Source organism: Plecotus auritus, assembly GCF_963455305.1.
Source record: "Plecotus auritus genome assembly, chromosome: 4".
In the NCBI taxonomy this organism is placed as follows: domain Eukaryota; kingdom Metazoa; phylum Chordata; class Mammalia; order Chiroptera; family Vespertilionidae; genus Plecotus; species Plecotus auritus.
Window position 1 is genome coordinate 166,568,726 of NC_137775.1, and position 24,404 is coordinate 166,593,129.

Sequence of the window (24,404 nt, forward strand, 5' to 3'; positions counted from 1 at the left end):
GAAACCAGATTAGCACCCATCTGTACTCACATTTCTATGTATTTGAAATCAGGTCCCAAATCTTCCATCTTTGACTGCTGGTCTTTCCATTGACCCACATACAGCTTCACACTGATGATAACTTATGTTAACCACTGACATAATATAGTACATGCCTAGAAATCAAGACTCTCCCAAATGCTCCTAACACCACCAGTGTGTCATGTCCATCCAGTGCTGTGATTAAGAGCATGGCTTTAGTGCCAGACCACCCTCGATTGGGGGCCAGGCCCAACCTCTAAACTAACTAGCTGTGTGACCTTGAGCTACTTCCCTGACCTCTCAGTCTCACTGTGCTCATCTACAAAGCAGGAACTCCTGGGTGGTTAGAGGGGTGATAGGAGACAATCACATAAAGTGCTGAGCATCAACACCCCCCAACAGTTAAAGTATTCAATAAATGGTTATATTACTTGTATTATTTATCCACAAGTGTTTATATTCTGTCATGCTTACTCCTATAAAAGTCTAAATGATGACTAACCTGGCTCATAACTTGAGAAGGGAGAAATCAGGAGAAGAGAGGAGAAAGTAACTCATGAGTGTTCAAAAACATTCACCAAAGCTCTAAATGAACATACAGGCCTTCCTAACTCATCATTCCATCTGCTATCCTAGCTCCATCGCTGGCTACTTCTTGAAAACAGACCCAAAGTCCCATACGCACATAGTTAACCATCACTGTGGCACTCCCCGGAGGCCCACTGAAATGTGTATTGGGTCCTGGACACATTCCACTGAAGCACAGATAACTACGGTTCAACAGGAAGTGGATTCAGATACACTCCTGAGCCTCACCTCTGCACTAATCCCATCTATTGCCCCAGTGTTGTGTGGCCATTCAAAATGTCCATTTTTCTCTTCTACCTCCTGTTCTTAACTTCTTGTTTTAGTGTCATTTCAGTGGCTTCATAGAAGACAATGTAAAAATGCAGTCAGAAGTGCCAGTGTTCTGAAGGTGTGTTGAGATGGATTCCACCTAGTGGTAAAAGCAATTCCCAGATAGTTCTATGAGCTAGAAAGAGGGAACCACAGAGAGGAGGCCTCCCTTTTTAACCAACTCAGAATAACTGCTCAGCAGGCACAGTGTGCATCACTTGATAAGCTTTAGTTCACTGGGCTTTGGAAGTGTCAGCAAACTTTAGATTATTTTCAGAAGACTTATTTTCATTGTTATGTATATTTTTCTCATATATTAGCATCATGTAACTGTTTAAAGCTACAACTCTTAAAATCTAATTGCCTGATTTTATCATTATGTTTCTTAATTTTGCATTATAAGAGTAGATTCCACAGCCCGCGCCTGTGTGGCTCAGTGGTTGAGTGTCGACCTATGAACCAGTTCTAGTCTGTGGTCAGGGCACATTGTGCCAGACCACCCTCCATTGGGGGTGCAGGCTCCCGGGTTGCCGGCTTAATAACCAGTAGGGGACGTGCAGGAGGCAGCTGATCAATGAGTCTCTCACATCATTGATGTTTCTATCCTCTCTCCCTCTCACTTCCTCTCTGAAATCAATATTTTTTAAAGTAGGAATTAAATCCACTTTGGGCAGTCTGACTCACCAGCTCTGATTGCCAGAGCACATGTGCTCATTCCATGAGGAAATTTTCTCTGTGGTTTGATATGACTGGGTCTGAAATCTCAATGGATTTCAAGCTCAATCATAAGGAATATAAGTATATTTTATGACAAAAGTACATACACTATTAAGGGAATGCTGTGTATGGTTTAACAAATCCTCTAGTTCCGTGGTCGGCAAACTGCGGCTCGCGAGCCACATGCAGCTCTTTGGCCCCTGGAGTGTGGCTCTTCCACAAAATACCACGGCCTGGGCAAGTCTATTTTGAAGAAGTGGCATTAGAGAAGAAATTTAAGTTTAAAAATTTTGGCTCTCAAAAGAAATTTCAATCGTTGTACTATTGATATTTGGCTCTGTTGACTAATGAGTTTGCCAACCACTGCTCTAGTTGATCCTGGTCCTGTTAAAGTTTAAGAACCACAACTTTAGCTAATGTCCAATTCTGTTTCATCCAAGTCACCTGAGGGGCTTTTAAATTTTGCCAGTACTCAGGTCCTACCAGAGGCCAATCGAATTAGGCTATCTTTAAAGCTTCCCTGTGAGAGTATAATCTTTGGCTAGGTTGAGAACCACTGGGTTAGAACCCAAGGTCCTCACCTCAGCTTGCTTCTTCACCAACTGCACAACACAGACTTCACTTAGCAATACTTTCCCCAACACCCCCCCCCACACCCCCGCCAAACCTAAAGGTCTGAAAACCAAGACAAACACAGGCTTACACTGAAAACCCTACTGTCATGAAGCAATTATGTACCTTATATCTGAAAAAACACACACACAGAAGAGACAGCTCATCAAAAGCAGGCTACTCTGTGTGGGGGCTGGGGGGAGAGAAGGATGTGCACATACACGCATGCAGTGACAAGCAGGAATAGGAGGTGGAGGGAGAAATGTTCTGGATAGTCTTTTGTATCTGTGGAAGTAGTGTAGTGTAGTAGGTAGACCAAAATCTCAATGGATAGTACTACTGGGTGTGACCTAACAACTTAGAAGCTTCTTCCCATGTACCTTCCTATACTATAAAGACTGGAAGGCTAAAACTATATTTTCCAGACTCCCTTGCAGCTATGTGGTCTAAGTGCAGTCCTATTAGATGAGGTTGGGTGAGATTTAAAAGCCAGAGTTTTGGAAAGCAAAGATTGGGAAGTTAGGGGCCATACTTCTGCCGTTTCTTAGCAAGCACCATCATACCGAGTGTCTGATTTTCCAGTGGCAACCTCCCACCCATGCCAATGGCAGCATGGTTCTGAAACACTCCCCATTAGTCAGGTGGTTTCATGACTGCACAAGAGGCAGCTACTCCCTTGGTGGCCTGCTCTGTCGTGATGCTCCTGAAGTCATTCCTGCGAGCTCAACCTAAAGTCTGTTTCTTCACCTTCCCAACAAATTCTGGAAGCCATTTAATACCCTGTAATAAAACTCCCTCTGCTTAACCCAGCTAGAGTGGATTCTGTTCTCCACAAGTGAACCTTGACTGATACAATCAGTAATTACAAAAGAAAGTTTAGAATTCCCCAAAACCACAGTTACCATTAACTTGCAAGGAAGAAAGAGGTGTCTAATAAAATTTAAGAAAAATGATTTTAATTGAATTCACTGAGACACTCATCCCTCATTCTACGGTTTCCCTAATTTCTAATAAAAAAGTAGGAATTATGAAAAAAAGTTACTGAAATATAAATTAGTATACAGATAAGATGCCTTGTTAAGTATTCTTTAAACCACAACATTTTTGTGTAATCCATCCCAAAAGTTCATGTCACTCAACAGTTGACTTACAAAGCACCAGACATCACAAATTTTAACCCACTGGGTAATTACACAAGCAGGTCATTTCAAGGCTGTGGGAGATGTTTATTAAAGGATTCAGTAGGTTGTGAAATGTGTTGGATTTAACTCTGTGCTATTGTAGACAAATATTAAACAACCATAAAGACATCACCATACAATTCTGATATTCACAAGGAGAGTATCATAGTTAAAAAATGAATGTCAGCATTTTAGCTGTGTTCTGTCATGCCAAAATAGTTTTAAGCACACTAATTTTAGACTTTATTATTATTGTTATTAAGCTAAAGCCAATATTTCAGTAAATGTTCCCAAGAGTAATAATTTGACAAGAGATAGTATGAGTCTTTCTGAAATAGGTATTTTTCTGTTTATATTTTTGACTTCTTATGGAGATGGTCGAAGGTGCTTGCTCACCTTGGCATAAGCAGACATCCCCAGCTTTAGAATAAATATTTGGGTCTCAGTGTGCTGCTAACTTAAACCTTGGACAAGTCAGTAAACATCTCTGAGTTTGACTTTCCTCATCTATAATATGGGGGAAATGCCAAAATCTACTTATCTGTGTCATAAAGTTATCTTAAAGATCAATTAGAATGGGAGGAAAAAAAACAACAAAAAAACAGCAACAACCATCTTTGTGAATCCTAAAGTGACAGCTAATGTCGGTAGTGATTATTAGCTACTCTTTAAAAAATGTAAGCTGAGAGCACAGCTCCGGGATATTTCTAATCCCAAACAGGAATGGAAGGCGAGGAGGTCCAGCATGTATCCAACTTAGAAATAAACAATAAATGATGGAAAAATAGTTTATTAGAATTCTACTGGATAATCACAGTCTTGTTAGGAAGGCTGAAGAATCAGCTTGAGGCTGTTTCCACCAGAGAAGCCGGAAACTATCCCAGAATCACCTGCTGAGAAATCTCCCTCTGATCTCACAACAGAAGCAGGTAGCCTGGCTCCCTGTCAGGTCAGCTGCCATGGAAACTTCACACACAAGCAGCTTCCTCATGTTGCTCTCTTCCAAATCAAAGCCAAGCGTCAGCCTCTAATTGGCAGAGCTAGATCATGTGCTTTTGTTCTGGCTGCAAGGAAAGGTGGGAACCGAGTTCTGACTCATTCATTCTGGCAGGCAGGCCTTCTAACGTGGAGATTTTCTCCAATACAGCAAAGTTAGACAAAAGATGGTGGGGAGACTTCGGGCTTCCAGTCCAGGAGGTGAGGAGCCTAGAAGCTGCTACTCTATCGATCCAACAAGTGAAAAGCAGAAAAGCTGAAAAATCAACCACTCTACCTAGATCCGTCAGAAAAGTGAGGTCACCGGGAAAACCACTGCCCCCAAAATTAGAGACACAGAACCAGGGAATCACAGGCGACCAGAGCAGAACCCTGTGGACTGAAACCTCCTTGGGAACCAGTGTCTGAGCAGGAAACAGCGAACTGCTAGAGGCTTAAGCGTGGACAAGATAGAGGTTTTAAAACTCTAGGGGACCCATACATAGGGGGTTCCCCACATTTGGTGAGTTTCGCCTCCTGGAACTCTACCTGGTCCCCACAGGGAATCATCGGAGAAAGAAACACCTTGCTCTTCCAGCAGGAGGGGAGGAAAACCATTTTGAAATCCATCGGACCCCTCTGTTCTGTATACCAAGGTCTGCCCTCCAGAGAAATGATCTAATGACAGCCTAACCTGCGGGGATTTATCAGAGCCTGACTGACTGGAGAGAAGGCAATCCCAAACTCCAGACATCTCCAGCCATCCTCTCCGCCTAAGAGGAAGAAAACACTGAGAAACACATGTGAAATATACAATCCAGGGACGCAGGCTCTCTAATGGACTGACACCTAACCTACTTCCTACCATCGCATCACCAAAGGCCTCTTTAGAGCAGTTCTTTTTGCCCAGTATAGCATGTCTGCCTCCCAAGGAAAATGACAAGGCATCCCAAAAGGCAAAAAACACAATTTGAAGAGACACAACAAGCACCAAAATCAGACTCAAATATGGCAGGAATGTTGAAATTATCAGGCCAGGAATATAAAACAATGATTCATGTGCTAAGGTTTCTAATGCGTAAAGTAGACAGTATGCAAGAACAGATGGGCAATGTAAGCAGAAAGATGGTAATTCTAAGAAAGAATCAAAAAAGAAACGCTACATATCAAAAACTACTGAAAGAATAAAGAAGAATGTTTTGATGAGCTTATTAGTAGACTGGACACAGCTGAGGAGAGAATCTGAGACTAAGGGTATTTCAATAGAAGTTTCCAAAACTGAAAAGCAGAGAGAAAAGATTGGGAGGACACACACACACACACACACACACACACACACACACACACCAGAACAGATACCCAAGATCTGTGGAACAAAATGGACCATAAAGCTAAATGTAAAACTCAAAGCTACACAGAGATCACAGAGCTAAAATGCAAAAAGAAGATATAGTAGCCCTGGCCGTGTAGCTCAGTTGATTAGAGAGCCGCCCCACTATGCCAAGGCTGCGGGTTCGATCCCCAATCAGGGCACATGCAAGAATCAACCAATGAACGCATAAATAAGTGGAACAACAAATGGATATTTCTCTCTCTCTCCCTTCCTCTCTCTCTGAAATCAATAAATAAATTTAGAAAAGAAGACATAGTAGGAAACCTAGATGGCCCTGGATTTGGCAAAGACTTTTAAATATAACACCAAAGGCATGAGCCATGAAAGGAAAAATGGATAAACTGGACTTCATTAAAATAGAAATTTCTGCTCTGTGAAAGTCATTACCAAGAGAATGAAAAGATAAGCGAATGAATCAAGAGAATAATAAATATTCTCTTGGGATAAAGTATTTGCAAAATAATAGCAAATAAAGGACTGTTATCCAAAATATATAAAGAACTCGTAAAACTTAACAATAAGAAAACAAACAACCCAATTAAAAAATGAGCCAAAGACCTTAACAGAAAGCAAACCAAAGAAAATATAAAGACGGCAAACAAGCAGGTGAAAAGATGCTCCCCATCATATATGCAATCAAGGAATTACAAATCAAAGCAATGAGATATCACTGCACAACTGTTATAAGGGCCAAAATCTGGAAGAGTGACAACACCAAATGCTGGTGAGGATGTGCAGCAGCAGGAAGACTCATAGATTGCTGGCAGGAATGAAAAACGGGACAGTCACTCTAGAAGACAGATTGGAGGTTTCTCGCAAAACTAAACATACTCTCACCACACGATCCAGCATTCATACTTCTTTTTTTAAAATATATTTTTATTGATTTCAGAAAAGGGAGGGGAGAGAGCAATAGAAACATCAATGATGAAAGAGAATCACTGATCCGCTGCCTCCTGCACACCCCACTCTGGGGATCAAGCCTGCAACCCAAGCATGTGCCTTGACCAGGGAATCGAACTGTGACCTCCTAGTTCATAGCTAGATGCTCAACAACTGGGACATCAGCTAGACCAGCATTCATACTTCTTAGTATTTACCCAAAGGAGTTGAAAACTTATATTTATACAAACACCTGCACACATTTGACAAACATCTTGACAATTAATGCATAAACTATGATACCTTCAGACAATGAAAATTATTGAGCCCTAAAAATAAATGAGCTATCAAGCCATGAAAAGACATGGAGGAAACTTAAATGCATATTACTAGGTGAAAGCAGTCAATTTGAGAAGGCGACATTCTGGAAAAGGCAAAGAAGAAAAAGATCAGCGGTTGACAGGGTTAGGGTATAGAGAAAGAGAACAGGCAGAGAGCAGAGGATTTTTAGAGCAGTGCAAGTGCTCTGTATGGATACATATCATTATAAAGTTTGTTTAAACCCATAGAATGTACATAAAGAGTGAACCCTAATATAAACCATGGGCTTTGGGTAATAATGATGTGTCAATGTAGGTTCATCAATTGTAACAAATGTTATCACTCTGTTGGTGTCTGGTGATAATAATGGGGGAGACTAGGAATATGTGTAGGCAGGTGGTATATGGAAAATCTCTGAACCATCCTTTCAATTTTGCTATGAAACTAAAATAAAGTCTATTTTTTTATTTTTTTTTAATCATGGGTAGCCAGGACCATCAAGATGAACCTGACGAGGCAGTCACTAGGCACACACCCATAGAATCTCCCTTTCTTTCTGAGAATCCTTAAAGCAGGTTGGATTATCTTCCTTTATATTGGAAAAAACTGCGGGCCAAACAGGTTGATCTGCTCCAAGCCCATCCCTTTTCCACAATGCCACAGCCAGGCAGGCAGGTTGCTCAACCTTGAACCTACAGACATTTGGGGTCAGATTACTCTCTGTTGTAGGCAGCTGTCTGGTGCCTTGTAGGATGTTGAGCAACATCCCTGGACTTTACTCACTAGGTACCAGTAGTAATCTCCTCCTCCCAGATGTGACATTGCCAAATATCCCAGGGGGCAAAACTACCCCAGCCCCAGCTGAGAACCACAGCCTTAGATGGTGCTGCTCCACTGGCTCATGCATGCTGCATAATGGCCTAGGGAAAGCCTACGGTATGCTAGGCCCAGTGCCAGGCATTGAGGAGACAATGCCAAATAAACCAGAGACCCTGCCCTTATCAACAAGCGGTTGGTACAAAGAGTGTAATGATACATGCCATCATCACAAGGTAGAGTGGTTGCAGAACTAAGATCGTAATTCTGGTGGAGTCAGGGGTCATGGAGGGAGGCAAAGTCTTTGAAGCTGGGTCATTTGTTATTGATTTTAGCAACTAACACTGACCAGCTAACTTTGACTGGGCCCTTGACACTATGCTAGGCATAATGCTAATGACTTTACATCTGATCTCATTTAAAAATCTCTAAAACTGTGTAAGGTGAAGAGTCATTAATATCTCCATTTTTCAGATGAGGAAGCTGAGGCATTTAAGACACTTAGTATTTAAGACACTTAGTATTTAAGACACTTAGTATTTAAGACACTTAAGTATTTAAGACACTTAGTCTTAAATAAGCAGTAGTAAATCACAGAGCCAAAAATACCCTACAGCCCAGTTTTTGACACTAATTATAATACTTGGAGGATGTGCCAAGAATTTGGAGAGCAAAGACAGAGACTTTAAGCAATCCTTATGAATCGTGCTATTGGACAACACTGTAGCTGAAAGCAATCCTATCTAATAAAAGAGTAATATGCAAATTAACCATCACTCCACTACACCCACAAGCCATGCCCACCAGCCAATCAGGAGCGAGTATGCAAATTAACCCAACCAAGATGGCTGTGGCCATGGAGGGAGCAGGAGGCTTGGGTTTCCCCGGTAATGGAGGAAGCCAAGCTTTCCGCACACCCTGGCTGGCCCAGGCCTCCACTTAAGGCTACAAAGTTTATGGCAGCAGCCACAGAGCTGGAGAGAGCAGGAGGATTGAGTTGCCCCCAGCAATGAAGGAAGCCAAGCTTCCACAGCCCAGGCATGGTCTCTACTCAAGGCTACAAAGTTTCAATTACAGAAGATAAATAAATCCCAACAAAAAGGGCTGCAGCCATGGAGCAAGCAAGGAGGCTTAGCTCCGCTCAAGGCTACAAAGTTTCAATTATAGAAGATAAATAAATCCCAGATACCCGGACCTCTGCTTGGGTCGCCGGAGGGCGTGGCCAGCCTGCAAACCACCACAGGCCCCTCGCCCAGGCTGCCCCACACCCCAAGGGAACCCCCACCATGATCTGGGACACACTTCAGGGCAAACCAGCTGGCCCCCACCCATACACCAGGCCTCGATCCTATCTAATAAAAGAGTAATATGCAGATTGACCATCACTCCAACACACAAGATGGCTACCCCCATGTGGACACAAGATGGCCATGACAAGATGGCCAGCAGGGGAGAGCAGTTGGGAGGGACCAGGCCTGCAAGGGAGGGCAGTTGGGGGTGATCAAGCTTGCAGGGGAGGGCAGTTAGGAGTGATCAGGCTGGCAGAGGAGGGAAGTTGGGGGTGACCGGGCCTGCAGGGAAGGGCAGTTTGGGGGGACCCAGGCCTGCAGTGGAGAGCAGTTGGGGGTGACCAGGCCTGCAGGGGAGGGCAGTTAGGGGTGACCAGGCCTGCAGGGGAAGGCAGTTGGGAGAGACCCAGGCCTGCAGGGGAGAGCAGTTGGGGGGGACAAGGCCTGCAGGGGAGGGCAGCTAAGGGTGACCAGACCTGCAGGCGAGGGCAGTTAGGGGTGACCAGGCCTGCAGGGGAGGGCAGTTAGGGGCAAACAGGCTGGCAGGGGAGCAGTTAGGTATCAATCAGGCTGGCAGGGGAGTGGTTAGGTGGTGATCAGGCTGGCAGGCAGAAGTGGGTAGGGGCAATCAGAAAGGCAGGCAGGTGAGCAGTTGGGAGCCAGCAGTCCTGGATTATGAGAGGGATCCCAAATTGGAGAGGGTGCAGGCTGGGCTGAGGAGCACACACACACACACACACACCCCGTGCATGAATTTCATGCACCAGGCCTCTAGTGATACATGAATGCCCAGGGTTCAGTAGAAGGCAGACCTGCCTAATGTAGAGTATTATTTTCCAATATTATATGCTGAACTCAGTCTCAATTTTTTTAAGCATCAAGGTTACAGTATAATTAGGAACCAGCTGCAATTGTAATTACCGCTCCCAATATAATTTGTTACATATTAGCAAGTGTCAAATTACTACTGCTCCTTAAATGAATAAAAACTGATTGTGCTGTTCTGAAGATTGGGGTGTGTGTTCCTGATGGGGAACAAAGGGATATAAAAAGTATATGGCATATTTATAAAGTGCTGAAAGGCTCTACTTAGGAGATCACAGAAGTGGCTGGAGCCCAGATACTGCCACAGAAAGTTAAAATGGCTTCAGAGCGCGAACAGCTAACTTAATAAATGCGGGGGAAAGCAGCTAATCAAAGACAATCGGCAAGTTGCTTCCACTAAATGGTACCTTACCTGTTCACAATTCTTCTGTGCATCAACATCATACACCTGAAGAATAGTCAAGGACTATTGAGAGGACGTGTAACGAAAAAGAACAGGAGCCCTCTGCACAGCCTGGATTCATCCCAAAGACTCTGCATGATTTCACTCGAGTGAGCCCCTCCTCCATCCTCTCCCACAGCCATGGACTGTGACATGACTGACCAGGCCTGCAGGGGAGGGCAGTTAGGGGCAAACAGGCTGGCAGGGGAGCAGTTAGGTATCAATCAGGCTGGCAGGGGAGTGGTTAGGGGGTGATCAGGCTGGCAGGCAGAAGTGGTTAGGGGCAATCAGAAAGGCAGGCAGGTGAGCAGTTGGGAGCCAGCAATCCTGGATTGTGAGAGGGATCCCAAATTGGAAAGGGTTGAGGCTGGGCTGAGGGGCACACACACCCCCATCGGAAAATCTGTGTTTTCTGATGGTCTTAGGCTCTACAGGCTGGGCTGAGGGGCACACATCCACCGCCCCCTCCCCCCATAGGAAAATCTGTGTTTTCCGATGGTCTTAGGCTCTACAGCAGCAGGGTCGCCTAAGACCACCGGAAAACACAGATATTTACATTACGATTCATAACAGTAGCAAAATTACAGTTATGAAGTAGCAACAAAAATAATTTTATAGTTGGGGGTCACCACAACATGAGGAACTGTATTAAAGGGTCGCGGCATTAGGAAGGTTGAGAACCACTGCCTAGGACAGTGGTCGCAAACCGCGGCTCGTTTGCCGCTCTGTTGACTAATGAGTTTGCTGACCACTGGGATAGGGGCTTAATCACAAGGAACAACAACAGCCTGTAATTATTGGAATTGAGAGTCTAGGGCAGTGGTCGGCAAACTCATTAGTTAACAGAGCCAAATATCAACAGTACAACGATTGAAATTTCTTTTGAGAGCCAAATTTTTTAAACTTAAATTTCTTCTAACGCCACTTCTTCAAAATAGACTCGCCCAGGCCGTGGTATTTTGTGGAAGAGCCACACTCAAGGGGCCAAAGAGCCGCATGTGGCTCACGAGCCACAGTTTGCCGACCATGGGTCTAGGGCAGCCGTGGGCAAACTACGGCCCGCTCGGCTGTTCTATCCGGCCCGCGGAGCTGAAAGAGCGGAGGGTTCTCTTGCTCTCCCCTCCGCTCCTTTACTTTGAATTTATATTAGTTCACACAAACACTCCATCCATGCTTTTGTTCCAGCCCTCCGGTCCAGTTTAAGAACCCATTGTGGCCCTCGAGTCAAAAAGTTTGCCCACCCCTGGTAGGGGAAGAAGGCTCTCAGCTTCTGAATGGATCAGATTCCATCTTAAGCATCTGAACCAGCAGAGGGTCTGGGCTGAGCTGGTAGCAACCACACTGGATGATGATGTGGCAGGAGTGACAGTTCATGACCTCCTGGGGTTGAAGGACAACTACAAAAATTAAACTGGTCCCCTAACCTTTCATCTTATATCAAAATAACTGCAGATAATCAGATATAATCTTTAAAAAGAGGGAGAGAGGCTTATAAAGAGTACTAGAAAAACACGAGTGGTTTCTTGTGTAATATTAAAGTGGGAAGCCGTATTTAAACATGACAGACGACCCAGAATTCAGTAAAGGAAAAGATTAATATGTAATATAAAAAAGTTTTTTAAATCAAAAGTGAGAGTGAGCCAGTTAAACATCAATTGCAAAAAAAATAAATAAATAAAAGTGTAACGGGTAGGACAGAGGGCCAAGGTTCTTAGATTTTTTAAATGTCCTTAGAACAAATCAATGTGAAAAGGCAAACAACCTAATAGAAAATTGGGCAACGGTCAAAACTAGGCTCTTCTCAAAGTGCTGGTGGACACCAAAAATGGACCAACAGCAGTCTTCAGGCACCACCATAAAAAAGAGCCAGGGGCTGAGCTTTTGCTTCCAGAACTGAGTGGAAGACAATTGGAGAAAGTGGAATCCTCAAACGCAGCGTGAACTTCACCTGCAATGAAATAGCGTGTGCATGCTCACCGGGCAGGAAAGTGCTTGCCTGTGGGCCCGGCAGAGTCAGATAAGAGACCTGACATATCACCAGCCTTTCCTTGCAAGCCACCTACCTCCACGACTGGGCTGTCAAGACATAAAAGACATAGCAACTAAATGCCATGTGTGGACTGTGTCTGAATCTTATTGGAACCAACCAACTGTAAAAACTATAAACTTGGAACATGGGTTTTTAACATCCTTACAGGTGCTTCAAGGAATGGGGAAATAAAACTAAGACCCCTTTTCTTAAAATTGAAGGAAAGAATTAAAAAAAAAAAATAAGCAAAATCTGCCCACCAATATAGAGAAATGGCCCAAAACATTCCTATCTCTGACAACTCTAAGTTAAACAAGCAGGCTCCTTTTTCCCCACTACACTGTTGCCATAGCTTTATGGCAAGGAATTTGAACAGGGTTTGGATAGGTCCCATTCACAAACTGCTGTGAAGGACATGACAAGGGAATGACTGTTCGACAACAGCCAAGGCCAAGGAGGCGTTAGCAGGGTAAAGAGATTAAATTGCATTCGGTATGCAACATGAATCCACACTGTGTAGCAAGGTAAATTAAAGAGGGCAATGTGGTACAGTGGTCATGTGCTCGGACTCGGAAGCCAGGCTGCCTGTGTTCAAACCACAGCTCTGCCACGTAGCAGATGTGTGACCTTGGGCAAGTCACTTAAGCTCTCTGTGCCTCAAGGGACTTAACCACTCTACTAGTATGCAGATGAGTTTCCCCAACTGTATAATGGAGACAATACAGCACTACATGTCACAGGACTGTTGTAAGATTAAATTATTTCCTACACAGAGTGCCTGGCTTTTATGAGTGTTATAAAAGTTTAAGCGGCCACTCTTAAATTTCTCTGTCAAAAAAGGTTACGCCTTCCCTGCTACCTTGTAGGTGATTATTAAGGTCAAATAATGAAACTTGGGTCTTCAGATTATCTGTTTATTTTAATCCCTGTAAACTCTGAGTTCTTGAAAACACACTCAAGCTTAGCATTTGGGGAAGCCCGGCACTTAGTATAGGAGCTGGCAGATGGCTGGTCCCAGTAACACACTTGAAAGCATTTTTTTTAAAACTGTGAAGATCTATACCCAGGAACACAATACTGCTACTAACATGACTACAAGAGCCAATCTTAGAAGCTTCTTTTGACAGTTCTGGACAGAACGAAGAGAGAAGTACAGGGAAATGACCAAAGACAAGACCAGCCTGGGAGCTATGGCAATGCTGTGGCTAAAAAGCAATGGCAACCTGAACATCGATGGAGGAGACAGGACACACCTCTCAGGGAAGAAGAAGAGGTTCCTAACCCATCTCTGCCAGCATCCAAATTCTCACAGGTGTTGTCTCTCCTGGTACTTGGGAAAACTACGTTGCAGGCTAACAGCAAGGCACGACCAGGAAGATAAATTCAATTCTAGGTAAGCGGACTCTGCAATATCTTTGAGACAGGCAAGTTGAGATTTCCAACAAAAAGCTGAAAATGCAAGGCTGGCGCGTGAGGAGTGAACATGGAGCCATCAACTTTCAGGGGGAATAGGATCTTGGTTCTAACCTGAAGAAAACACTAAAGATGCGTCAAAACAGGCTTCTGATGGAGTTCTAAACACACTACCCCAAAATATAGCACCTTGGCATAATGAATACCTTAAGCTGAAGAAATCTGAAAAAACAAAACAAAAAACGGCAGAAACAGGAAGGTCACTGTGCCCTCCTACCCAACCACCAACGCACCTTCCTTCTCTGAAACTGGTCATAAAATTCCCAGGTTAAGGGTACCCTCCCTATACCAGGAGGAGGGAAGACATTCTTATCACCAGAGCTGGGGAATTGGGGGCCAAGAAATCTGTACAAACAAACCTTGTTAAACTACCCCTTATCTGCCTGGTTACTTCTTCACCATTTACTAACCCTAACTTAACACCCTTTTTCCTGTCAATTCTTCACAAAAGTACTATTTCTTTGTCTAAAAGGAATAAAAGCTTCTTGCCCTGATCACTTCTTCTGGGGTCTTATTAGCCTGTGAAGGCTCTCATGTACTTGTACAAATTCAATACAATTGATAGGCTTTTTCTCCTGTTAATTTGTCTTGATCAGTTTAATTTTCAGACCTAGCCAGAGACCCAAAGAGGATTGAAGAAAACTTTTTCTTCCCCTACATTTACTTATATTTTCTACACTTACAATTTTCTTAGAAATGGTACTGCAAATGTCTTATGCAGAAGATATTTTACCATAAAACTGTGTCTTTTGACATATCCGACTCATATCAACAGTTTTCACGGATAACATGTGGAAGCTGTGACTACATGTGGAAATCAAGACAAAGCAACCAGCCTAATAACCGTCATTAAATAGAGTGGCTTATTTAGGTTGAATTGCTAAGACTTTCAACGCTGCCCACTTTGCTATGTTGTCAGCACCTAAGGTCACAAGGAACCATCCGGGCCTATTTTCAACCAGCAAATTTCCAAAAGAAATGGTGAGTATGAGTACTCTATCTTCTAAAGTTTTCCAATCAACAGATCAGACCACCAGGTCTACAAAATAGCCACTGGGAATAATTCTGAGGGAACAGACCAAAGCCACCATTGGCTGGGTCAGTGTGACCCAACCAGAAGTTCTGGTTAAATAGGCCATTGAGAGAGAGAGAGAGAGAGAGAGAGAGAGAGAGAGAGAGAGAGAGAGAGAGAGAGGAGGGGGGAAGAGAGAGAGAGGGAGGTTTGCTCAGTTGTTAAATATTTTTCTAAGGGAATTACATCCCTGTGACAAGGTACATCCTCCTTACTCCCAAGCAAATCAACACGTATCCGCAGATTCACACATTCCTCTGTTCCAAGACCCCACCAGAGGCAACCAAGCACACATGGCAAGGAGGAGAGGTGCTTATGCTGCAGGAGCACAGGAAGGGACCATGCTCAGCAGGCCTAGTCCTCATCGGCAGCGGAGAACAGAAAGAACGATGCCATGTAAGAACTCGGCAGAAGCGGAGGCTGGTCACAGGACAAAAGGTCAAAGATGCAGGAGTCAGACTCCGCCAGCAATCTTCGAAAAGAACTCAATATCCAAAAAGACCTGCTCCCTGATTTTTTTACATTACACACTGACTTTCAACCCTTCCCAGGCCCCACTTCTGTATTTGCTGGCCAAGGCTTATAAAGCCCAGTGACCTAACTGCGGAGCAGGGACCACACGGAACTAGGTTTGCCAGGGGAAAGGCTGCCAGACCAGCGCTGTTCTTGGCAACATTTCCCTCCTCGGGCACCCACCACCACCAAGGCTTCGCAGGAGACAAAAGGAGCTTTCAACCACTTTGGTGAGAAAACCTATATTCTAGGATAATTACAAACGTGTATAAACTCGATGCCTGACACCAAGGTGCTACGGGGCAGAAGGACTGAAATTAAGTAGCCAAGAAAGAAGAGGACTTATAGGGACCCCCACACACACCCTTCCTTTTAATGGACACACCAGGGATGTTCATTTAGCCCATTGCGTTCATTCTTCCTTATCCCAAGAAGGAACCATCAGAGGATCAACTGAAGCAAAGAGCACAAGAACAGCCTTGGGCAGTGGCCTTAGAGCACATTTGATTCACCTGGAGAGCTTTTAAAAAACTTTGAGGCTCAGGCTACACCGATGTCTAATGAAATCAGAACCTCTGGGTAGCACCCAGGCATCGGCATTTTTATCTCTGTTCAGATGACTACAATGTGCTGAGAATCCTTGGCCTACAATAGTGCAAAATGCAAAGGGACTTCAAGGGAAACTGGACCAATTATAAATTTTTCTGAGACTCCATTTCTTCACCTGGCAAGGGGGACAGAATTGATGAGGGGAAGAGTGTGTTTTTTTTTCCCCCAAGGTTTACCCACCTCCATCAATTTAAGAAACCCTAAATCCAAACATCAGTGAAACCACAGAAACGTACCATCACCATGGTAGCATAAAACCAACTCAAGCAGTCCTTCCTGCCTACCACAAACAACTGGTCTGCTTTATGATGATACTAAAGGCCTGATGCACGAAGATTCATGTAAGGATGGGCCTTCCTTCCCCTGGCTGCCGGCACCACCTTCGCTCTGGCCAGAGGCGCCTTTCCGCCTTCCCACGCTGCCCAGAGGCCTGGAGTAGCTGGGGCAGTGCGGAACACCTGCGTCATCACCATGGCAACAACACAAGTGTGCCCCCAACCGTTCAGCGCCTGCATATGCAAATTAACCTACCACCTTTGTTGGGTTAATTTGCATACTCACTCCTGATTGGCTGGTGGGCGTCACGAAGGTATAGCCAATTTGCATCTTACTCTTTTATTAGTGTAGATTATTATACCACCAAATGCCTAGCATTTTTTTTACCATAAAGAAGAGAAAACCTTCAATCTGCAGAATATCCTTAATAAACTCAATCACATTTTATCCTCAATAACAAACCTCTGAAGAGGGTATTATTACAGATGAGAAACATAAAATGGAGGTTAAATACTGGGTTAAAATTTTTTACAAAGGTATATGACAGTGATGATAGCTGCCCAACGCTGACAAGACGAAAAGCCATTAAATTGTACACTTCAAGTGGGTGAATTGTATGGTATATGAATTGTATGATAAATGGTATATGACATTCCCTGGCCTGTGCAATGTGGTTTGAAAGCCATTTAACAAATATATACACTCAGTATATGAATGAAACATATGCTGAGCGCCAAAGCATGCTACAGATACAAATTACTGAACTGGGACCATCAGGAAATATGCATGTTCATAATTGATGGTGTGTGAATCCTCACATGCACCTTTGCAAATGGAACTCCTTTTAAGGCCTGGGAAGAGAAGGGTTAAGAGCAGAGACTCCAAACACAAACGAGAAGGGTTCAAACCCAGGCTGTATAACTTACTCGCTATATACAACCTTGAGGAAATGACATAACTTCTCTGGACCTCAGTTTTCTCACCTGTAACATGAGGACAAAAATAGAGAGCACCTACTTTTTGGTATTATGAAAATTAATTGAGTGATTATTTGTAAAGCACTAGGGAAAATGCCTGGTACATGGTAGGCACTATGTAAGTGGTCCTAAAATAAAAGTTTGGTTTATACTAAGGGGCCTAATTTCCCCTCCTAAGCCATCTCTCCCTTCTCCCATAAACTCTGCTCTGTACCATGCTAAACCATCAGATGGACAATATGGCAAACAGGGTAAAAGCAGAGACTCTGGAGCCACGCTGGCCGGATTTGAACCCCAGCTCCTCACTTCCTGATTATCAGATCACCCCTTGGTATCCCAGTCTTCATCTGTAAACCTGGGATAATAATATATAGCTCATAAGTCTGTTAAAGGCATTAAGGGAGTTAATAATGAAAAGCTTTAAAATTAAATCTCCTATCTCATAAGCACTCAATAACTGTTAGCTGCTCTTTGATTTATTTTATTACCTGCCATCCCCTAAATGTAGCATGTGCTCTCACCTCTCTGCCTTTCATTTGCTGTTTCCTATCACTGGTACATTCATTTCTTCCGAAATACCACCCTTGAGACATTTCTTCCTCTCACCCCCACAGAAACGGGCTCCTTCCCTGATGCTCCCACAGCCCTTGTTATGGCACTCACTCTAAATGGAGGGCTCTTCCATGAGAGGACTTAACCTCTAATATGGTTGTGGTTTTCTTAAAGGCCCAAATAAGTCCAATTCACTTTCATATCCTCAGCTTAGTCCCATGTGGAATTTAGAAAGAACCCAATGAGTACACAATTTTAAATAGATCTATGATGATAGCAACAACTCATCCAAGAATGGAATCCCAATACTAAATGTCCTAGTCCTACAGAACAAATTTCCATTACAACAGGCACACTTCACTTTATTGTGTTTCACTTTATTGTGCTTTACAGATGTGCATTTCCCACAAACCGAAGACCCTCCATCAGCAAAAAGATTACGACTTGTGTTATTGCAGTGGTCTAGAACCAAAACCTCAGTATCTCCAAGTTATGCCTGTATTATCAGTGCTTTACTTTGTCCCTAAATTTCTTTCATTTAGTTCTAGGCTAATGTTACCCAAATTATCGGTCCATGTCCAGTTTTACACCTGAACACCTCTCATGCCTGAACTCAAGTGAGCATTCCCTATTAACAGTTTCATCTAGTTTAATTTCATCATTCTGAATATATAAACTCAACCAGTGACAAAGAAAAAATGTTCACTACAACCAAAATGGGGAAGAGGGAAAGGAAAAGTTTAAAAAAAAACAAAAAAACTCATTTTCATTGTAATACATACAAGGCAGGGTTTGGAAGTTTTTCAAAGAAACACTCAAAACAACCCAAATAGTACAGGCACATCACTTATCATTTACCATCTAACAACCCAACATTATTCCTACAAAAGTAGGCAGCAAGCAAATGGAAGCTCTTTCCAGTTCATCTCAAAACACCAGGAGTTTTATGTCAATGTTACTTCATGAAAAACAAACACCTCTTGCATCATTAAGTATTATTCTTCATGCAGAAATCAAAACAAAAAGCAATGACTAAATTCTCAGCCTTCCTATTTAGTAAGAAGGCTACTGAATAATTCATTACATTTCAATAAATAAAAGACCAAGGAAACTAAGAATAAATGGTCAAGAGATCAAGACACTGCTAGATGTGGCTCGGTGCAACCAGAAAATAACAAATCTGCTGGAAGAGTCAAACAAGTCACCATAGTGAGTGCTGGCATTCACCTACAATTGTTGAGTTCTTGGCCCAATTTCATAAACCCTCCATTGAAGGGAGCTTCTCTCCTAGTTTTAAGAGGGAATGTCAATCCTACCCCAGATGAGATTCTTAACCCTATGGCTCTGTGTTAACCCTATGGCTCTGTATTCAACACAGCAACATGGAATATGTGCACTTCAGCAAAAAACAAAGAGGGTGGCCACTAACATGGGCTGCCCAGCACTGATTGTAGTTGACAGAATCACCCAAGGATTGTGCCCAAAGGCAACTAAGTAAGGGGCACCCTTGGACTGAAGTACTCCAGCACAGCTCCTTTGGGGCGTTTTAAGACTACATGTACTCCACTGCCCTTGAGGTACAATGATGGACATTGTAAGAAACGGCCTTATGGAACCCGCATGCATACATTTGTGGTCAGGGGGTAGTTTGCAGTGCAGTTTGCTCACAGCATGTGAAAGGATGTGAGGAAAGACTGCCCTCAGATAGCAATACAAGGAGGCCTCTCTCCCAAGTAGCTGACCTCTCTGATCGTTTTCTCTTTGCCTTGGCTGCTAGAAAATTCAGTCATCTTTACTAAGTAGCTCCATATTTTCCATGAACCTTAGCCCTGACTTCATCTTACTTTCCCCTTTTATGCTGTTTTTCTCATCTACTCTGACTTGATTTTGATGTCTTACTGGATTGTAAATGCATGTATATATGACGTGAGCCATTAGATAGCCTGAAAAGAAGCAAGTTTAAATGAATAAAGAAATAAAACACAAGTTCCCAAAGAGTAAAAATGAAATGTTTCATCTTCCCTGACTCTTACTACTTGGCTAAAATTCAACTGCACTTATTGATACGATGGGACAGTTTAATAAAAGTACAACCCAAAAGTTAAACCTGCTTTCACGTCACTGTTTTACTTCATACTAATCAGTCTTATCTTATACTCCAATTATATGCATATTCCTCAATTTAAGTTCCTCAATTACTTTATCCCCAAATTAAGTGAAATGATTTAATTCATCTGCATATGTAAAAATGACAGTAGAGTATGGGTATCTACTCCCACCCACTCTCCTGGAAGAACTCACCTAGAGGGAACTAATTCATACCAAGCCTTGTACTCTGATTGCATGCAAATTTAATGCAAAGAAACAGTCAAGGTTGGAAAGGGTTAACCATAGCTTCCCAAAATGAATCCCAGTGATCCTCAGAGAGTCAACCTAAAACAGCTATACATACCCATGTGTTCACACACAATACACAGCACACTCCTGAGGATGGAACTCGGAGTAATTACTGAAAAGGGAAAGGCCACTTAGGCCCTGAGTCTAGGAGTATGAAGAAGCCTGCAGATTTGGGGAGCCTGGAGAAACTTAAGTCACTGAACAGCATTTAAATATATTTGTCTGCTTACAATTTCCATTGCAAATGTGATTAGTTTGCTTGAATAAATAGGAATATGATGTGTTGGCCATGTTTTCCTCTTGAGGGTTATCACGAAGTTTTGATTAAGGACAAATGTTTGAAATGTTGGGTATATTTAAGTTCACTGCACTTAAAATGAGCCAAGAAGTTGTACAGGCTTGATTAAAGGGCTGCCTTCCTGAACTTAAAAATTAAAAGCAATAAATGCCAATGATTCAAGTGATTGGGACTAAATATGGTATTCTGCCAGAAAAGTTGAAATGGAGTCCAAAGAGACTGAAATGGTGTCCAGGTTTCAAGAAAGGGTGAAAAAGGAAAGGTCAGGCTGTCCGAGCTGCCTTTCCTCTGGGTGAGTGAATGATTCACATTCCGCAGAATTCCTTTTAAGTAGAACTTCACAGGACTTACAGGCTCCCCGGACAATCTGTTCTGTCATTTCTAAAAAGAAGCCTCTCAAACGCTCAGAGGCCGGCATGTAAGTGTTGTCAGATGGGGAGAATGCGGAGAAGGATGAGAAAGGTTGGGGCAAGGAGTGGGGGGTGGGGGTCCTCTGGAGTTTGGGCCAACTCTCCCAAGCCATCTCCAAAACGGAAGTCAAGGTGACTTCCCCGCCCGCGGGAGGGCGGGGCCTTTGAAACCTAAAAGGATCCTCAGCCCGCGCTCCGTCCCGGGGAAGGAGCAGCCCAGGTCAACCAACACCGGGACCAGGGGCAGGAGAGTGCTGGGATGGCCCAAAGGACCTGCTGACCCCAGGCCCTCCCCCGCCCCGGGCGCACCGGCTTCTCCTCGCCGGTCTTAGCTGAGCCCGCCGGGCCCCTATCAGGCACCGACTCCGCTCCCGGACCAAGTGGGAGGGTCCCCTGCAAAGTTTCTGCAGCGAGATCCGGCCTCGGAGCGCGCACGGGCCGCCGGTGCTGCCCGGGAGTGGCGGTCACCTCCCTCCGTCGGCCGCTGCAAGGTGGACCAGCTGCCCTGCGCTCCTTTCCTTGTGCGTCCCCAGTTGCATCCACCCAGCACGTGCGCGCCCGAGCTGTCGCGCCCCCGGGCCCGATCCGACCCGCGCGCCCCCCAGGGCAACTGGCCGACGCTTACCTTGGCGGCCGCCATGCTTCGTCCCGCGTGCAGTCTACTGCGGGACCCTCTCACCGGCGCGCTCGCACTGCGGACCCGGGCAGCTCACTTCCCGTCCGGGAGGCGCTGGAGGCGGCGATAGGGCCCGGCGGAGTGCGCGCCCGGCCTGCCTCCCCACGCCCTCCCGCCCGCGCGGGTCCTGCGGGAGCCGCCAGCCCATTGGCTGGGCTGGGCCGGCCCGGGCCGCCGCGGCGCGCGTGATCCGGTGGCCTCTGCCCTGCGGCCCGGGCGGGGCAGGGTCCGCAGGCGGTGGACTGCATGCGGGCACGTGACCCCGGCTAATTTCTGAGGCGAGGGCCCTGGGGCGGTGGCGGGGTGCCAGCCCCTCTCTTTTGGTCAGGTGGCCTCGCGACGGCTGCCACTGGTACCAGCCAGGAAGGCACAGAACTCCACTAGGTCAGGGGAAGTTGAGAACTCCACTAGGTCACATGTTTAGCCAGCTTTTCCTTGTCAGTTTCCTTCCAAGGGGGCTCCATTCTGCACTGTCAGATAATGGACCCCAAAGCACTGACCAGTGGAAGGGAAGAGAGCAAAGTGATTTTGCTGGCAAGCCCACTTTCAGTCAAATCTGGTAAACCCTATGTGCTAAACAGATATATATATTTGCAGAACATATTTATATTTGTAGGGCTACTTTATTTCAGCCCTGCATATTAGGACTGGGGTCGGGGGGACATACCCTACTAAAACAAATAAGTCAAAATTTTAATGAAAAAATTAAATGTATAATCTCCAGCGGTCTTATTTCTCTTCATCAGAATGTCATTCATTTGTCTCTGCCATCAAAATTTATAGTTAAGGTAATGGTGGCTTTAAATGTTTTGTGGATTATGGATATAACCTATCAGTGAAAGTGGGTTTTTTTTAACTAATCATTTTAATTAATCAACACACTGAATGAGTGCCTACTATGCAGGCACTGAGTGTGCTACCTGCTGGGAAACCAACAAGACTTGAGATAGCCCCAGCCCTTAAACAGCTTAGGGTTTAGTGGGAAGGCAGACACATACATTGTTAACTTGGATATAATCTGTTACGGCAGTGATTTTCAACCTTTATCATCTCATAGCACACATACACTAATTACTAAAATTCTGCGGCACACCAAAAAATATATATATTTTGCTGATTTTACAAAAACATAGGTATAATTTTGATTCATTCACACTCAACAGCTGTTGTCATTATTTTATTTGACAATCTACTGGAAAAGAAGTCAGTGCCCCTGACTAAATAGTCAGATTATGAATGTTTTAAATATTCTTGCTGCTCGCTGGTTGTAAATTGCCATTAAGACAATAACTTGTTGTTCCCAGGGCACTATGGGAACATTGAGGATGGGGGAAGCCTCTCAGAGGAGGGCAGGCCAAAGCTAAGTGCAGTAAAGGGGCTGTATTTTAAGTTCAATGAGGTGGAAGGGAAGGGTTTTCCAGCCAGAGAAAATGAAGACACTGGAGGCCCCGAAATGGAAGGGGAGCCACAGCAAGTTATGAAAATGATTCGTTATGAAAGGTAACTTGAGCTGTGGGACTGGTAGGAGTCTGGACAGGCAGGTAGGGACCATGTCCTGGAGAGTGTTGGTGCCAGGCCAGGTAGAAGGGCGTGCACCTTAACTGAAGGGATTTTAGGCAGAAGGTAGGGTGGCCACGTTTATCAGATACATGGAAAGCTCTTGCTAGCCGTGGGGAGGATGAGGCAAGATGGAACTACTAGAATGCCCAGACAAGACCGGCTGCAACCTGAAACTCGAGATGGCAGAGGGCTACTCGAGGTAAAATTAGTCAGCCTTGATGACTGATTGTATGTGGGGGTGAGAGAGAAAAAGGAGTCATACTGTCTTGCACATGGGCCCCTGGTGTGGATGTTGGACAGACACCAGGGATCAGTTTTGTTTTGTTTTGTACAGGGAGAGAGGGAGAGAGAGATAGAAACATCAATGATGAGAATCCTTGATCGGCTGCCTCCTGCACATCCCACACTGGGGATGGAGGGCACAACCCCATCAGCCACCCTGACCGGAAATCAGACTGTGACCTCCTGGTTCATAGGCCGGTGCTCAACCACTGAGCCAGGCCAGCCAGGCCAGAGATCAGTTTTGGAGTATTTGTGTCTGTAAGGAGAGTGTGTGTGCAATATACGAATCCTCCTATCTAATAAAAGAGTAATATGCAAATTGACCATACCTCTGCTAGGAGCGAGTATGCAAATTAACCCAACCAAGATGGCTGCGGCCACAGAGCAAACAGGAAGCTTGGGTTTCCCTGGCAATGAAGAAAGCCAAGCTTCCTGCACACCCTGGCCGGCCCAGGCCTCGGCTCAAGGCTACTAAGTTTCAATTATAGAAGATAAATAAATCCCAGATACCAGGGCCTCCACTTGGGTTGCTGGGGGGGCGTGGCCGGCCTGAAAACCACCATAGGCCCCTCGCCCAGGCCGCCCCACACCCCAAGGGAACCCCGACCCTGATCTGAGACACCCTTCAGGGCAAACCAGCTGGTCCCCACCAGTGCACCAGGCTTCTATCTAATAAAAGAGTAATATGCAAATTGTCACTCCAACACACAAGATGGCTACCCCAATGTGGTCAAAGATCTTGCCCCCATGTGGACACAAGATGGCTGCCACAAGATGGCCAGTAGGGGAGGACAGTTGGGAGGGATCAGGCCAGCAGGGGAGGGCAGTTGGGGGCGATCAGGCCAGCAGGGGAGGGCAGTTGGGAAGGACCATGCCTGCAAGGGGAGGGCAGTTGGGGGCGATCAAGCA

The 24,404-nt window shown here is 44.7% G+C and overlaps 1 protein-coding gene across 2 annotated transcripts in view; it reads right to left on the bottom strand.

Annotated features, from left to right (window-relative positions):
- The window catches only part of SLC25A13 (solute carrier family 25 member 13), a 158,745-nt gene extending 136,964 nt beyond the window's left edge, over nucleotides 1-21,781 (bottom strand). The window contains exon 1 of one of the 2 annotated variants that reach the window (XM_080664864.1): nucleotides 21,603-21,781. In XM_080664864.1, the coding sequence (XP_080520990.1) occupies nucleotides 21,603-21,617 (15 nt within the window). In that variant the 5' untranslated portion in view covers nucleotides 21,618-21,781. Of the gene's footprint in view, nucleotides 1-12,348; nucleotides 12,431-21,602 lie in introns of those variants that run through there. The other variant, XM_080664865.1, reaches the window with a different exon arrangement.
- Between the last annotated feature and the right edge of the window lie 2,623 nt (nucleotides 21,782-24,404).